Source organism: Megascapheus bottae, chromosome 3, assembly GCF_031878675.1.
Source record: "Megascapheus bottae isolate mThoBot1 chromosome 3, mThoBot2.hap1, whole genome shotgun sequence".
Taxonomy (NCBI): domain Eukaryota; kingdom Metazoa; phylum Chordata; class Mammalia; order Rodentia; family Geomyidae; genus Megascapheus; species Megascapheus bottae.
The window spans coordinates 24,869,626-24,887,466 of NC_143511.1; the positions used below are offsets into that span (position 1 = coordinate 24,869,626).

Genomic DNA, 17,841 nt, shown 5'->3' on the forward strand with positions numbered 1-17,841 from the left:
ATATTAACAAGAGCTTTCATTATAACTTTGATGGCTATGTTGGCTGTAAGTCTATGGGAAAGAAAGGTGAAAAGAAAGGTCCAAGCATCCAGTCTGTGTCCTCTATTGGAGAAAAGGTTGGCAGATAAAGAGGAACCAGCCTATAAGAAGGGTTGGGCAGACAGAGAAGGAAAACCAGAAGAAAATGGCTTGGAAGGGCTGAGGAGGGTTAGGGGATGGTTCAAAGTGGCAGAATGGTTGCCTAGCGAAGTCAAAGCCCTGGGTTCAATCCTCAGATGTCAGGACAGAAGACTGCTTACAGACTGCATGTGTGCAATCAAATGTCAGGCAAGTTCCACAACTGCCAGATGGAAGTTGTTGCTATAAACAAAAGCACTCAGTGAATGATAGCAAAGAGGGCCCAGTTGGAGTGAGCTTCAAACAATTCAGCCGGGTCAGAGGCCTTGCTGTGGAAAGGCCAGGATTCTAACCTCTGCATTCTTACTCCACATCTGGGCAGTTTTATCAGTGTGGAGTCCATGCTGAGAAGTCAAGGCATCTTGAATACCTCCAAGCCAAAGAACCTGAGTAACTCAGCACTCAAAGACTGATTTGAGGCCCTGTGATGTGTCAGGCACAGAAGAATAGCAAAGATCCCCTGACCTTAGCTACAGAAAGGAAAGGTGGACAGCTACGAGGATGCTCCTAGAGAGGTGGATAACACTGTTTTCATTTTCTTCATTTCGTAGACAAATGGAGAACTCAGAACAAGAAAGAGTTAAGGGACTTTCTTCTCTTTCAATTCCGTGGATTTTGGAAACTGAGAACATCCTCTCACCTGTAGGTGGTAAGGGAAGATAGGCCCAGGTTTTTCACCCCCTCCACCATATTTCACCAGGGTGTTGTAAAAGATGCTAACACTTAATTAGAATTTTTAATTGGGAGCAAATGTGTGTAGGCACTTTAGATGCAATTAGTGCAATAGATTAAAATCATTTTAACGTGACCTTATTTACTTCCCAAAGTGTCCAAATTGATTTTATAATTTTCTGCCATGTAAGTGACGAGGTGACCTATAGACACCTAGAGAACTGCTAATAGATTTTAATAAGGTTATTGTTGTCAACAAAGGAAGAAAGGTGAAAACAATTATAATGTATCTTTTTACTGCATTGAGAGAAATGCTTCAGCCCCTTTTAATGAGCTTCCAGAGTAATTTCAGTAAGCCTGGGTGCCCAAGGTTCTGTTATTTTCATTCCCCAAAACAGTCCTTTATTTAGTAATGCTATATAGCATTATGAAATAAATTTTTAAAGATTTTCTGTGGAAAGAGAAACTAGAAAGCGAGTCAAAATAAACATGGTGCTAGGGGAAATAATTACAACAATGTGACATAAAAATATAATGGCTCAAATAGTAAAGTATTGGCTAATGCTCTACCACTTGAGCCACTGCTCCGTTTCTGGCTTTTAGGGAGGAGGGTTAATTGGAGATAAGAGCCTCAGGATACTCCTGTCCAGGTTGGCTTTGAACCATGATCATCAGACCTCAGCCTACAGAATAGTGTTACAAGTGTGAGCCTGTGAGCCATCCGTACCTGTGGTCTCATTAGACCAGAAGCTAGACACAGCTTCCAGCATATTGGTTAAATGAAATTTGCAAATCTTTACATTGGTGGTTGGTTCCTCATTGTTCTAGAGAGAAAGAGAGAGAGAGACAGAGACAGAGACAGAGAGACAGAGACAGAGACAGAGAAGGTATTCTGGAGCTTGAACCGAGAACTTGGGCATTGTTCTTGAGCTTTTTACTTTAAGGCTACTGCTTGAACCACAACTCCACTTCTGACTTTCTGTTGGTTAACTGGAGATGACTCTTTGATTTATCTGCCCAGGTTGGCTTCAAACAGTGATCCTCAGATCTCGGCCTCATGGCTGATCTATGTGAGCCTCTGATGCCGGACAGTAACTTATTTCATAGGGCTAACCATATCCACTCTTCCACTCTCAAGTATGTATATATACATAATGTCTGTGTATACATATAATGTGTATATGTATATATAGATATGTACACATATATACATACATACACATACATATGGATATATGTATGAAGTGTAAATATACATGAGAACATTTATTGAAACTGTATAGGAAAATCATGGATATAGTTATTGAGCACTAATAAAGGAATGGTAACATAAGCTGCAGTAGGATATTATTAAGCAGAATAAATTAGTAAAAGCACTCAGACTGATAGAACTGGAACATCAAGGGAGACACTGATCAACTATGTAATTACTTATTTTTAATCATAAACAACAAGAATCACCGAGTACACGTGAAGAAATCTCAACACCAAAGAGAAAGTCTGAGAGAAACAGAAACTCCAGAGGAAGGAAAACAAACTAGGGCACTTGAAACAAACAATATTTCTCATTAGGATGTTCAGAAAGTTACAAAAGTTCAATAGAAGAGTATGAGGAAAACAAGCTGTGAAAAGCTAACAAACATAGAGAAAAAGGTAAAAAGAGAGGAAAGACAAGAGTATTAAGAGAACCAGTCCAGAGACTCCGACATCTCACCAAGGAAGAGAGAGAAAAAATTGCCAAAAATTGACCAGAATATTCCCCAAAGCTGTCCATCAACAGTAGGGAGCAGTGATTAATTCCTAAGCTGATTCTCCTGTAATTCTAAATACCAAGAACAACAAACATATGTGAAAGATATCACTGAAAAATTACTGAGGGATATGAGTAAGCCGAGTATGGAACTTCTTGTTAATATTATTCAGTGTTAAAATCTCGCCCCTCAGATCAGCAGAAGCTGAGAGTGTTAGGGTTTGAATATAAAATACTCTTCATAGCTAGGCATTGGTACCACCTACCTATTATCCTAGATACTCACAAGGCTGAGATCTGAGGATCACATTTCAAAGCCATCCTGGGCAGGAAAGTCCATGAGACTCTTATCTATAATAAACTATTCAGAACAAGCTGAAGTGGTACTATGGCTCAAGTGGTAGAAAAGAGGCTCAGGAACAGCACCTACACTCTGATTTTCAAGCCCCAGAACCAGATAAAAAAAAAAAAGTTCCCCTAGTTCCCCTTGGGCTCATGTGGTGAATACTTGGTTACTTGGTTCTCATATGGTAGTGGGGTTTTTGTTTGGTTTGGTTTGGTTTGGTTTGGTTTGGTTTTTTTGGAGATGGTGGAAGCTTTGGGAGTCAGGACCTATCTGGAGAAAGTGTGACACCGGGTACATGCTTTTTGAAGATTATACCGGATCCCTTCCTCTTTCTCTTATTTCGGTCTGCCATGAGTTGAATAAACTTTCCCTCCCATCCCCACTCAGTCGTCATGATGTTCTGCTCAAGTGAGGGGACCAAGCAACCACAGGCAACTCCAACCGAGGCCACCAGGAAAAGAACTCTTCTTCTCTTCCGTTGTTTTCTCAGAGTTTTGATCGCAGTCACACAAAAGTCATCAATGTGGGAGCGTTTATAAGAAACAGAGAATCTCAGGCCTCATCCTAGATTCACCCACTAGAATCTGCACAAAGACATTTAGAACAAAATGGAATGATGAATTTATGGTGTGAGAAAAAACTCACTGTGAACTTGGAATTGTTTGATCACTGGTCAAATGAAAGGCAAAATGAAAGTGCTTTAAAGCATCCAAGGATTAATGACATTAAGAGGAAGCTTTCAAGGATGTATTCCAGCAAAGAAAGAGAGAGAGAGAGAGAGAGAGAGAGAGAGAGAGAGAGAGAGAGAGAGAGAGAGAGAGAGAGAGAGAGAGAGAAGAAAGAAAGGGAGAAAAAGAAAAAGTCAAAGGATCCAGGAAGCAGTGTATCAAATGACCATTAAAGAGAAATTCATCACTGATGGCTGTGAAGCAGACTGGACAGTGTCAGTGCACACAAAAGAAATTAGTGACCTTTATGTAGTAGACTCTAAGTGGTCTATTAGACAGATAAAGAGGGACTATTTCCCACTTAATTTGATAGAAATTATGGAAATCTGGGAATAATGGAGAAAGTATTTTTTCCTTTTTCATATGCATATATATGTATTTATGCATATATGTGTACATATACATATATTTTTGGTTTAAGAGTTTCCTAGCTCTGGAGCTTAAATTCAGGGCCTAGGCACTGTCCCTAAGCTTCTTTTGTTCAAGGCTAGGACTCTACCACTTGAACCATAGTACCACTATATATTTGTATATATCTTTGTATATATTTATATTTACATGATATATGCATATGGATATGGATATGTGTGATATATACATGTGTGTATATATACATGCATATATAGATATATATACCATAATATATCATTAGATATATTTATATATCTAAGTATTATACTTTAATAATGTATACATTTTATGTAATTATATTTTACACATATGATGATATATGATATATACATCTATATATACATATATGATATGTGCATCTATATGTACATGTGTGCATATGTGATGTATACATGTATACTGTATATACATATAGATGTGTATAGAAAGAGAGCAAATATGTATCTGTCATAAAATCCACTTTCTTTGGCTTTTATGTTATCCTTTCTATTCCATTATCAATTTCCTGACAGTGGACCTATTTCAAGTCATTTCTGGTCTTTTGTGAAAACAAGTATCAATAGCCTTGAACCTAAGGCATTTCACAGTTGTGGGTATAAATGTAATTTCCCCTGAGTGGTAGTTTTGATAAATACTTTTTGAGTTGCTAAGCTTGACTTGTTTTTCAGATGAGGAAAGGGAAGAATGAATGGTTTGCACATTCAGAGCTAGAAATGGTGGTATGATTTTTCTGCGTGGAATATAAATAAGTGTGAGTAGCACAAGGCCAGAGAGTTCAGGAAGACAACTAAGCAATTCACTACAGCACAAGATGAAGGAACGAGACGTGGTTGTGGTGGGCTGGGAAGTCACAGTGGCAGCTGTGAGCTGAGTGTCACCAGCCAGTGAGCTCACACAGTGTGAGCCAGAAGCCAGCCTGTGGAAACAATGAGCAGAAGCTTCCAAACACACACACATGCACACACACATCACAGGGCAATCCGTGTGACCTCCTGTGCCAGTTGGGTTACTGTACCATCAGATTCTAGGACTGTGACAATGATAAGACAATAGGATTATGACCTACCCGCATACACATCATAAGCACATACTTGAATGTATGCATGTATGCGTGTGATGTATGCGTGTGCACATATGTGGTAGATTTTCCTTTTAGGTTCACAACAAAATTTAATGAAAGTACAGTGGATTCCTATATTACCCCCTACACACACACACACACACACACACACACACACACACACACACACACTCACACAACCTCTGTCACTAATAAGATCCTATACCACATGGTACATGTGCTAGGATTGTTGAATGACTGGCATGTCCTCACTGGAAGTCCCTAGTTTAAATAGATCACATTATAGTACTCTCGGTACCATAATTTTAGGGGGTGCTGGGGCTCAAAACCAGGGTCTTATATATGCTAGACAAGAGCTATACCCCAAACAAGCTATACCCCCAGCCCTCCTACGGTTGACAAGTATATGTATTTTTGGTGGTGGGGGGGGTCATGGGGCTTGAACTAGGCCTGGGTGATGCTGTCCTTGAGCTTGATGTGTTCTTAAACACTGCGCTGTCCTCCTCAGACTCCACTTGCCAATGCCTGTGGTTTCTTTTCCCCTTTCCACTCCCTCAGGCAGGAAAGAAGGTTCTGCCTGTCCTTTCTTCCTGGAGTTTTCTCTATCCACATTATTGCCAGTTTGAAGAATCTTTGAGCCAGTCCCGCTGTTTTTGTCCCCAAAGATTATCAATGAGGGGACATTAGGAGAAAGAGCAGGCAAGGCTGAGGGAGAAGGGAAAGGGGAGCAGGTACAGTAACTGGACTTGGGGTGCAAAGGTTCTAAGACTATCCCACAGTGGGGCAGAATGAGGGAGACAGAAATACAGAAAAGCTCCCTTGGAAGGTTGATGGCCCAGCAATCCAGAGCCTGGCTTTGGGACACAACCAGATTTCTGTTATTTAGGAGGGAAAATTCGGATCATTGGAGAACAGGGTAATGGTGCACGCTTTGGGAACAGCTCGAACACAGCTACATTGTCCTGCGGAATGACAAGGAAAATTTGAGAGGCCCCAAAGGAAGACCTAGAGCAGAACTGCTCAATGTGGTAACTGCATCTGACTCTCAAGCACTTTCTTTTGGTTGTTTGTTTTATGTGCCTGTTCTGACATTAAACCACAATCCTCAGATCTCAGCCTCACTGGATCTGAGCCACTGCCTGCAGCTCCTCTCACACACTTTTAAATATAGTTAACCCTAGTAGAGACATACTGTATCGAAAACACTTTGGATTTTGGTAAGTTAGAGAAAGAAATGCACTTTCTCTATAATATATTCATATTGGTCCTAAGTTAAAATAATAACTTTGGGCTATTTAGGTAAACTAGAATATCTGATTAAATTTAATTTTAATTTTACCTCTTTTTAACTGTGAATACTGGAAAACTTAAAATTATACTTGTGGCTCAAGTTACCCTTTATTTGGGACTGTGATGCACAGCAAGGAGCATAAGGAGTGAAGACTGGGGACTATAGGTAAACATTGAAGAGAGACAAGAACTTGTGCTAGTGGCTAGAAGAATAATATAGGCAAATTAACCCACAAATTTGAGAAAGGGCAAGGGTTATGATATGTAATGAAATATCTCACCTTGATCTTGCTTATACAATCTTCTGTAAAATCTACACAATTTAGTGTGTGTGTGTGTGTGTGTGTGTGTGTGTGTGTGTGTGTGCTCACATAAATGCATACATGCCAGTACTAGAGCTTGAAGTCAGGGCCTGGACACTGTCACTTAGCTTTTATGCTCAAAGCAGTCACTCTACCACATGAGAAACAGCTGCACTCTACTTCTTGCATTTTATTGGTAATAGAAATAAGAATCTTACATATTTTCCTGCTTGGCTTGGCTTCGAACCAGGATCCTCAGATGTCAGCCTCCTTAGTAGTTAGGATGGCAGACGTGAGCCACTGGTGCCTTGTTTCTATACTATCATTTAACAAAATCAAATTTAAAAAATAATTTCCTTCAGAACCTTACATCCTCTCTAAGATGATAGAAAGACTCTTGGTCTAGAAAATCACATTTGTATTTCACTGGTTTTATGTTATTTGCAATATAAATGAAATTAATGAACTAAGTGGGGGAGGGGGAGAGTAGCTGAAGATACTCTAGCTCTTTGCATTCTAATCACCACAGCCAATGAGCTCTTAATTTCCAAATTACTCACGAGTCCAATTGAAAGGCTCTTTCTCCATATTAAGTTTCTTTCCTTGTTAACTCTTTACTAAGATGACTCAACCAAGAGAGTTGGCTAGTTCTGGAGGCTTTGAGTCAACAGAGGATTTCTGGCTCAGCAAATTTACATTGAAGTCATCTCCATTGTAGCTATTTCATAGTTGCCTAATGGATTTTCTTCTTTGAGACTTGTAAAGAGGATGGTGAGAGAAAAAAAACCTTTTGGGATACAGTTGTTTTTAATTGAAGACAGTCTTTGGATAGCAGATTTCAGGCATAACGGGGGCGGGGGGGGGGGGGGGAGGGAGGGAAGGCTAAGAATAATGACCAGCAAACCCTGTGCCACTGTCCTGATTTGCAATAAAGAGAATCATAGCGAACCAAACTGAATGTGAAGCTTTATGATGAGGATAATGGCTAGCGTTCTGGTGTACATTTAGGAAAGGAAAATACAGAGAAAACTTGAGGGAATAGAGAGGAGCAAGTTAACTGACTTTCTAATGAGCCAAATAACTTGTAGAAGTAACAATAGCAGTAAATTTAAGGTGGTGTGGTCTCAAAGGGAAGATTGTATTTTAATGAATTAGTGCTCAGTTCATCCTCAGCCTGAGATTGCCATCTCCTCCTTTCTCAGTATGAACTAATGACACCTCTGAAACTGATTTTAGAGTATGAGCTTTTGGTGCGCTGTGTGTGTGTGTGTGTGTGTGTGTGTGTGTGTGTGTGTGTGTGTGTATGATATGTGTGTGTCTCTGTGTGTAACAGAAATATTGAGAAAATTCAATTATTTAATTAATCTAATTATTTGATACTCTTGAACTGAGTGAAATGTAGCTACTGATTATAAGTGTCGGGGTGGAAGGTATAAAGTGGAAGCTGTTTACGGGCATAAAAATGAAATTATAAAAGGAAAAGAATCACCTTTCCAAAAGCTTCTTTAAATTATGGATTATGAAGAAAAGTTTGATTTTGTACAAGGGATAGCAAGGCGTTTCACAGTAACTCAGAGAAACTTTCATCTGTTTTGATTTCCAAAGAATATCCCTTGAGTTTTCTATAAAATTTACAAGATATCCCCTCTGACTTTCTGTGATTGCTGTGAGCTTGTTTCATGTGTTTTACTGGAATCAAAATGATAAATGAATGATTTGATCATTAAAGTGCTAGACAAAGAGCTTGACAGTAAGGAAATCTGCATACATTTAGACATGTCTCTTTAATCAAAGGCTAGCTTATGATTAGAGCTTTGTGGTTGGCACTGGTAAATTATTCCAAGTGGATGAATAATTTGCTTCCCTCATTAGTGTTAGCTGTGGATTTCAAGGTGAGATGAAAGTAATAAACATGCTTATACAGTAATCACATGAGAGTCCATTCATTTAATTGGCCTCTGTCCTGCTTTTCCTCTGTTAGGATACAGACTTATGTTAGAGATAGTGCCATTGACCAGAACAATTCTTAAAGCTATCTGTTGCAATTAACTTCAAGGCTAAAAGAGAGTCTATAGTCATCTTGTTTATTACACATCTTCATTTTAGGAGAAACTATTTGATATTTGGATAATATCAAAAAGCATTCACACAGAATTTTTATTTTGCCTTAGTTTTTCCCATATATTTTATTGTAATTAATAGAAGGGTTACATTATATTCACCAGATAGAAGGTGCATTACTTCGCAAACATTGATACCCTTTCTCATGTCTTGGTCCCCATTTCCCTCTCCCCCACCCCCACCCCTCATCTTGTTTTCCCCCCTTCCCCATCCTATTTCTCACACAGAATTTTTTTTAAAATAAGAAAAAGCATCAATATCCAAATCTTGCAAATAAGGTGGGTAAGAAATATGGATGGTACACCCTTTGAAGTAAAAGATCAAGATGCCACTATATATGACTATAGAATATTGAAAACGATTTGCTGGTAGCTTCAAAGCCTTTAAGTTAACTTTGAAATCAATTCCAATCTAGGAGTGCTCAAAGTGTTTTGAGCAAAGGCAGTGCCCTTGGAACATGTAAGGATAGAGCCTGCCAAGGTGACTATTCTAAAAGTGATTACACCAATTTAGATGTTTGTTTTAAAAAATCAATTGAATTGCTTTCTGGGCTGAGTGTAATATAATAGGAAGAACATGAAGAGTAAGAGCCAGCATCTCTGTCTTTTCCTCTTCCAATCCTCAGTGACCTTGGACAATTTATTTAGCTACCTGAGCTTTTGCTTGGTAATCAGCAATTGGAGATAATAATTCCCAATGAAACTATTGTGAGGGTTAGAAATATAGTATATAAAATACCACATAGCTGGGTGCTGGTGGCTCACGCCTGTAATCCTAGCTACTGAGGAGACTAAGATCGAGGATCTCAGTTCAAAGTCAGTCTGGGCATGAAAGTCTGTGAGACTCAGATCTCCAATTAACCACCAGAAAACTGGAAAGAGGTGCTGTGGCTCAAAGTGGTAGAGCGCTGGCCTTGAGCTGAAGAGCTCAAGGACAGCACCCAGGCCCAGAGATCAAGCCCATAATTGACCAAAAACAAGCAAATAAACAAATATATACTATACTATATATATATACTATATGCATGCTTTAGTGTTTCTGATTATTCTTTTGATCAATTTATTAATACTCAGCCTTATTTCAAAGTGGATTTAAAAGTACCTTAACTGCTTAATATCATCTCCCATGACTTAGGGAATGATAATATGAATAAGTGTATTATATACTCAAAACATTGATATTAGCATTATTTTCACTTATTTTTTTAAATACCTTATCAAGCCAGGCATGGTAGCTTTTGCCTGAAATCCTAGCTACTCAGGAGGCTGAGATCTGAGGATCAAGGTTCAAAGCCAACCTGGGCACAAAAGGACCTGAGACTCTTATCTCCAATTAACCTCTAGAAAATGGGAAGTGAGGCTTGGCTCAAGGGGTAGGGTGGTAGCCTTGAGCTGAAGAGCTTAGTGACAGTGCCCAGGCCAAGTTCAAGCCCCATGACCCACCAAAACAATAAAAGAAAAACCTTATCAGCTAGGTGCCAGTGGTTCAATGCCTATAATCTTAGCTTCTCAGGAGGCTGACATCTGAGGATGGAGTCCCAAAGCCAGCCCATGCTAGAAAGTCCTGAGATTCTTATCTCTGCTTAACCACCAGAAAACCAAAGTGGCACTGTGGCTCAAAATGGTTAAGTACTAGCTTTGAGTAGAAAAGCTCAGGGACAGTGCCCAGGCTCCTGAGTTCAAGCCCCACATCTGACCTCCAAAAAAGTATATTATCAGATAGCAAAGTATGAGTAAATTCATCAGTGGTACTTGGTAGACACCACATTGAAAATGAACTACACAACTTGTAGATAGGTTTTTTTTTCTCTTTTTCACCTGGTGCCAATGGCTCACATCTGTAATCTTAGCTACTTAGGCAACCTAGACAAGAAAGCCAGTGAGACTCTTATCTTGGATTAATTAGCAAAGCAGCCAAAGTGGAGCAGTAGCTCTAGCAAAAAAAAAAAAAAATCTCAAGGATGGAACCCAGGACCTGAGTTCAGACCTTAGGACCGGCATACACACATTTTTTCCCTTATATGAGTTATATCATTACATCAGTTGTGAAATATTTACTAAGGAGTTCACATTATATCAAGAACATCACTTCAATCCCCATCCCTTTTGAATATAATGTTTTGCTTTATGAGATCATATAAAAGACAGACATGAAGATAACTAGAGTTCATTAAAGCTTAATTTCCTTGATGTCCTTAGGAATTAAATTTAGTAATAATGGGAGTCAACTATAGACAAAATACATTGCTTTCTAAAATAATTTCCAGTTACGTAGCTCAGATGGTCAGGGAGACCCTCCTGACGCAGGAAACACATATTTTTGTTCCCTCTGATATTCTTCTACCTGACATTATGAAGTAGTGGGCTAGAAGTCAGTACTGGCAATGGCTTTGGTGTAAGGTGAAGGTCTAAACTCAAGAAGAGTTCCTGAATGAAACATTCACTACAGTAAGACCTCTGTAGTTGCTCTTGTCCAGCTTAGATGATGTCTAGTTTAGATGAGCCATGTGCATTCTCACTTTTCCCTCCAGATTCAGCCTATATTCTGTTTATCCGTCTAGTGTGAGAACGGAGTTGTTATGCAGCAGATGTCTGAAAGTGCACCTGCGTACAAATCTAAGTATTTGTACACAGTAAACATACAAAGCTAAGTATTTGTTCTGTGCACTGAAGAGAATTCACTGAAGGCTTGCAGACCGTAAGGATGGTTCCCGTTTGTGTTACAGAAACATCCTCAGGCTAGCAGTGGGGAGACTGGGCTAAAGGGACAGAGAAGTCAGGGAGGGAAATAACTGTGCGGTCGGTCAAGAGAGGGCCAGATAAGGGAGGGCAGTAAGAATGAAGTGAGGGTTATTAAGGGAGAGGCTTGCTCATCACTCTGGGGATATTGATTCCTTGGGAGGTGCCATTACACCATACAGGGAGTACAGCAGGAGGGCAAGGCTTGGTTCCAGGGTGGGCAGGGGAAGTGAGGAGGTGTGATTTTCTTCAGCTGCGACTGGCTGAGCACTGGGATCTCCGAGTGGAAAGCCGGGCACCAGCTACTCAGGAGGCTGAGACCTGCGGGGTGGTGGCTCAAAGCCAGCCCGGAGGAGAAGGCAAGTCCCTGGGACTCTTCTCTCCAATTAACCACCTAAAAACCGGAGGTGCAGCTGTGGCTCAAGTGGTAGAGCACCAACCTTGAGCAAAAGAGCTCAGGGACAGCGCCCAGGCCTTGAATTTGATTAGATCTGCAATTACAAATTAGGATACACGCGTGAAGAAAACGAGCGAGGGCTGTCGGATTGATCTTAAAAGACGCGCCATCTTTCTCTTCAATGGACCCAGCTGCCCGAGGGCGTCCGCCGCAGGCAGTTGTTTTGATCTGGTTCCCTTGGGAGCTCAGCTCGTAACTATCTTTTGACCCAGCAATTGCCTCTTTCTTCTTTTGCTTTTTATATTTCTTACATTCTTGTTAATTTTTTTTTTCCCTCAGCCCACTGGAGCAAAATGAGAGTGCAGTGAACCAGCAGCAACCTCTCTCCCAAGCCTTCCCCGACGCCCAGCATGAACCACGTGGAGGGCTCCGCAGAGCTGGAGGTGACGGACGAGGCGGCAGCCGGCGGGGAGGTGAACGAGTCGGTGGAGGCTGACCTGGAGCACCCGGAGGCGGAGGGGCAGCAGCCGCGGCCTCCGCACGCGCCGCGCCCCGGTCGGCACACGCCTGGGCGCCGTGCCATCGAGGACCCCCGCGCAGCCGGGGCAGCGGCGGCAGGGGCAGAGGTGGCGGTGGCCCAGCCGCTCGGGTCGCAGCAGGAAGAGGAGGAGCGCGGCAGCGAGTGCCTGGCTCGATCCGCCAGCACCGAGAGCGGCTTCCACAACCACACCGACACGGCGGAAGGCGATGTGATCGCCGCAGCCCGCGATGGCGACGATGGCTACGAGGAAGCGGAGCGCGCACAGGACCCCGCGCACGACCCCGAGGACGAGAGCGCCTACGCTGTGCAGTACCGGCCCGAAGCCGAGGAGTACACGGAGCAGGCGGAGGCCGAGCACGCCGAGGCCACGCACCGCCGGGCGCTGCCCAACCACCTGCACTTCCACTCGCTGGAGCACGAGGAGGCCATGAACGCGGCCTATTCCGGTTACGTCTACACGCACCGACTGTTCCACCGCGGCGAGGACGAGCCCTACGCCGAGCCCTATGCCGACTACGGCGGCCTGCAGGAGCACGTGTACGAGGAGATCGGGGACGCGCCCGAGCTGGAGGCGCGCGACCACGACGGCCTGCGGCTCTACGAGGAGCGCGAGCGCGACGAGGTGGCGGCCGCCTACCGCCAGGAGGCCCTGGGCGCGCGGCTGCACCACTACGACGAGCGCTCCGACGGCGAGTCCGACAGCCCCGAGAAGGAGGCCGAGTTCGCGCCCTACCCGCGCATGGACAGTTACGAGCAGGAGGAGGACATCGATCAGATCGTCGCCGAGGTCAAGCAGAGCATGAGCTCGCAGAGCCTCGACAAGGCGGCCGAGGACATGCCGGAGGCCGAGCAGGACTTGGAGCGCGCCCCTACTCCAGCCGGGGGTCGCCCCGACAGCCCCGGGCTGCCGGTACCGCAGGCTGGGCAGCAGCAGCCGCAGCCGCAGCGGGCGGTGGGCCCCGCAGGTGGCAGCGGCAGTGGTGGTGAGACAGGGCCGCGGTACAGCAAGGAGAAGAGGGATGCCATCTCGCTGGCCATCAAGGATATCAAGGAGGCCATCGAGGAGGTGAAAACCAGGACCATCCGTTCGCCTTACACCCCTGATGAGCCCAAAGAACCCATCTGGGTCATGCGCCAGGACATTAGCCCCACCAGGGACTGTGACGACCAGAGGCCGGTGGATGGAGATGTAAGTCTGGGCTGCGCTCCACACTCTCAGGGGAGGGGAGGTGGGAACTTCTGTGCTCTGATGCATCTTTGGAAAACGAGTTTGTGGGATATGTGGTCAGCAGAGGGAAGGGAGGGTTGGGATCTTTCGAAGAACCTTCCCATGGTTAACCTTCAGACACAAGCCTGCACTCCAGCTTGGCTGCGTAAATGAAGCACCAGTGGAAGCAAATCAACAGATCCAGAGCTGCATCATTGTAAAACAGTGCCTCCAAAACTTGTTCCTGGAGGGTTTTATGAGACTTAGATGCCCCCCTCCCTCTCCCCTCTCCTTCTGCTAAAGCAGAAGGTCTGGGGGCAAGGGTGGGGGGAAATTCAAGAATTTGTATCTGTAGTGACAAAAATGCCAGGGCTGAGGAAGGAAAAGCTATATTGGAAACGGGAAGGGTGATGTTTCATTAGGGGAAGAGGATATTGCAATAGGAGAACCTATGACCATAATATCTACACGGATTCCTTGGGCTTAGGCAAAAGGATGTTGTTTTCATGGAGTAGTCCAGCTTAGGAAAAACAAGGTGTGCAGACATGGTGGGTTGGATGAGTGACTTGATGCATTGTAGAGCAGAGCAGGATTTTCACCTAAAGCCCATCCACCCATCCTGTACCAAGGGGCTATATGCTGGTCAGAGTTCAGGCACCCAGGGAAGTTTGATCAAAAGTCAGATTAGCACGTAATTTGTTCTGATTAATTTGACACGATGGCCAGTTATTTATAAGACAGAGATTGGGGGCTTTTGTGTCGGGCCTTGTCCTGAGTGAACAGGAAGCATACTCAATTGTTAGATAAGACGTATGGGGAAGGGATTCCTTTGCAGTGAACAGTTTTCCAGGGCACCTAGGTGTGTGGGGTTTATTTCCTAGGAAGGCAGGACTCAGGTTCTGGTTGTCAATAACAAGGTCTTGAGTTAGGCTGTTGGCCTCAGGACCTCTGTTGGAGAACTGCTGCCTTTAAACCACACCCTTAAAGATGTAGAGCAGCTTTGCTAGTCTCTTTAGAAGAAATCAAGGGGTTCCTGCAGAGTCCTGCAGAGTTCTGCTGTTTGTTACTTCTGCCGTTACCAGGGCATCTTTTTATCTAATAGAATTTTATTGTTATTATTATTAAGGTGCTGTACAGAGGAATCACCATTTCATAAGTCACCATTTCATGAGTACAATTCTTTTTGGACAATGTCACCCCTTCTTTTGCTTTCTCCCATTCCCTTCTCCCCCAGGGCATCTTTCAAAACTAGACTGAGCTTCATTGTGAAGAGGTACACAAAGCTGTTACTGCCTCTGTCAACATTTTATTTTTCATCGTTGAAATACCTGGGCAATTTGGTAACATGGCAAACTCGGGTGTCACAGTCCATTGAAAAATAAATCAAGAAGTCTAACCTTTTGCTCCCCTGCCTTGCTATAAACATTCTTTTTCCTCAGTCTCTCACTTTTCCATTCTCTTGAGTAATTTTTAAGCAATTTCATTTAAAAATGGAGCTTGGATAAGAGAAGGGTCAAGAGGTTAAATTCAGTTTCATTTAATTCTGTATTTTATGATTGTACCAGGCTGTTTGCCCTCAACAGATCTTTGGGAGTGAAGATGCATTATTAGAAGCAGCTTGTTCATTTTACTAATACACGAAGGTCTATGCAGGTCAAAGTCAATATTGGCTGCTCCATGATTAAATTGCTAACACCTTTTAAGGAGGGATTGGAGTAAGGGAGGTAGCTGCACCCTCCTCAGCAAGGGGGCAGCATTGGGTCAGTTATTTCAGATAGGCTTTGCAACAGTTCAGGTTTGAGTAAAAACAAGTGAGCTCAACAAGCCATTCCCCTTGACCTCCAAGCTGTCTCCAGGCTTCTCACAGAGAGAAGGGATTGCAGTAAGTGCCTTGCAAATGAGGTGGGAAGGCAGCAGATTTTCAGTAGGGAGCTGGCAAGCGGTGAGGCTGTTCATCCTTTCAGAAATCTGGAAACCCATCAGCACTTCCAACATCAGCAACTTTCTAAAAGCTGGGGAACATTTTCCCAGGTGTTGGTCTCTTCTGTGAACCTCCTCCTGTGTACCAGTTCCTTAAGATGACTGGCTGAACTAAGAGACCCGTGAAGCTTCATACTGAGCCTCCAGAACGAGTAAGGCCAAGGATGGCTTTCTTTCATTTGAACTTGAATAACCCTCTTACACATTTCATTTTAGACATAGTTTAATTGTAGAATATTGACTGATGCTTTAGGAACCCATAATGTTAGAATGAAATTGATGAGAAGGGCTTACTAGATTATGATGAATTCCTGGAAAGAAACCCCAAACCTGTGCAGTAAAGTCTTCCCTTAATCATTTTGAAGCTATTTGAGTCTGCGGGCGTGTCTTGTTTGCTAAGCTATGCTTATTGGAAAGATATTCATGTGTACCCAGAAGCAAATAATATTTACTGAATGCTCATTTCATGAATGTTGTTGTAGGAAACAGAAAAGCACTGTTATATATACATGGGTGTATATATATATATTAGTATGTATATGTGTGTATAGATATACAGATACATATGTATATATACATATATCTATAGATATATCTGTATCTATATATCTATATATAGAGAGGGGGGTGAGAGAGAGTGTGAGTATGCAGTTTGGTGGGGTGGGGTAGTGGAGCTCAGTGACAAGGGAAGGTGTTTTATTTTGCTTTCATGCAAGTACTGAGGCTTGAACTCAGAACCTGGGGGCTGTCCCTTAGCTTTTCCACTCAAGGCTGGCACTCAACTACTTGAGTCATAGCTCCATTTCCAGCTTTTGGCCATTAACCAGAGTTAAGAGTCTCATAGACTTCTTTGCCTATTCTGGCTTTGAATTGTGATCCTCACAACTTAGTCTCTTGAGTAGCTAGGATTACAGGCATTAGCCACTGGTACCCAGCTTTTTTGTTTTGTTTTGTACCTGTTCCTTGAGTATTATAAGCAGATGAAAGGCTGAGAAACACTTGACTTAAAGAGTGGGAAAAAGTATTACTTGGGCAGCTTCCCCAAGCTGCCAGCTTGAGATTGAACCAAATCCTTATAAGCACAGATTTAGTTTTAACAGTCAGTGCTATTTCATTGTGATAATGGCCTGCCGTCCTTAGAGTCTCAGCTGTGGGATTCTTAACACAAAAGTAGAACATTTGCAGACCAGCAAGATCAGAAAATACAATGGGCAAATAGAAGTCAAGAATACCTGCAATACCAGTCACTAGAGATAATTGCTAATCTGAGATAAGTTTTTTAACATTACTCATCCTTCTTAAGGTTTGGCACTTAAAAAAAACTTTTATTATTACAAAGGAGTGTACAGAAGGGTTACATTAATACAAGTCAGGTAAAGCATACATTTCTTTTTGGACAACATCACCCCTTCTCTAGCTCTCTCTCAGCACTTTTTTTAAAAATCAAACTGGCATTTGTTGGCTGGAACAGGGGGGAAGATAGAATAATAAAAAAAATTTCACTATTCAACTTAGGATGCTCAGGGCTGATTTGGGTATAGTAAGGAATTTTCGTTTTTCAGGTACATGTTTTAGACCTTCCTTCCAAAAAAAAAAAAACTCTTGGAAAATATTGGCAATGAAAAGCCTATTCTGAAAAATCCACCCCAACCAACCAATCATTCAGAGAACAGTCATGGGGGAATTGCATGACGCACACATATACTGTGTCCATTAGCAGGCATGCAGGGCTGCTTTGAGCGTTGTGGCATGCAGCCCTGAAATGGTATTTGCCTCTGCTCTCTCCTAAAAGTACACTAAAATGATAGTAATGTAATTTTTTTAAAAAGCAGAAAGAAGGAATAGAAAAATGGGAACAATGAAATATTGTTCAAGTTTTTGCTTACTGGCTGTGCTAGATATATAAGTACTTCCTGATGTTTCCAGTTCTCTTTCAAATACAGAAGACTGCACTTCCTGGTCCCCTAGATATATAAATGCTGAAGCGTGTTGCTTTCAGGCAGAAACAGCAAAGACCATGTTTTCTTCCCTAGAGACAACAAACCTAGAAGCCTCTTGGTAAGATGATGGTGTCATGATATGGAGGCACTCTGTGAGCAC

The 17,841-nt window shown here is 42.6% G+C and overlaps 1 protein-coding gene across 1 annotated transcript in view; it reads left to right on the plus strand.

Annotated features, from left to right (window-relative positions):
- Positions 1–17,841, plus strand: part of Apba1 (amyloid beta precursor protein binding family A member 1) — a 197,902-nt gene that overhangs the window by 119,183 nt on the left and 60,878 nt on the right. Inside the window, exon 2 of the mRNA XM_090329671.1 lies at positions 12,353–13,743. Coding sequence (XP_090185797.1) covers positions 12,424–13,743 — 1,320 coding nt within the window. The 5' untranslated portion in view covers positions 12,353–12,423. The remainder of the gene's footprint in view (positions 1–12,352; positions 13,744–17,841) is intronic.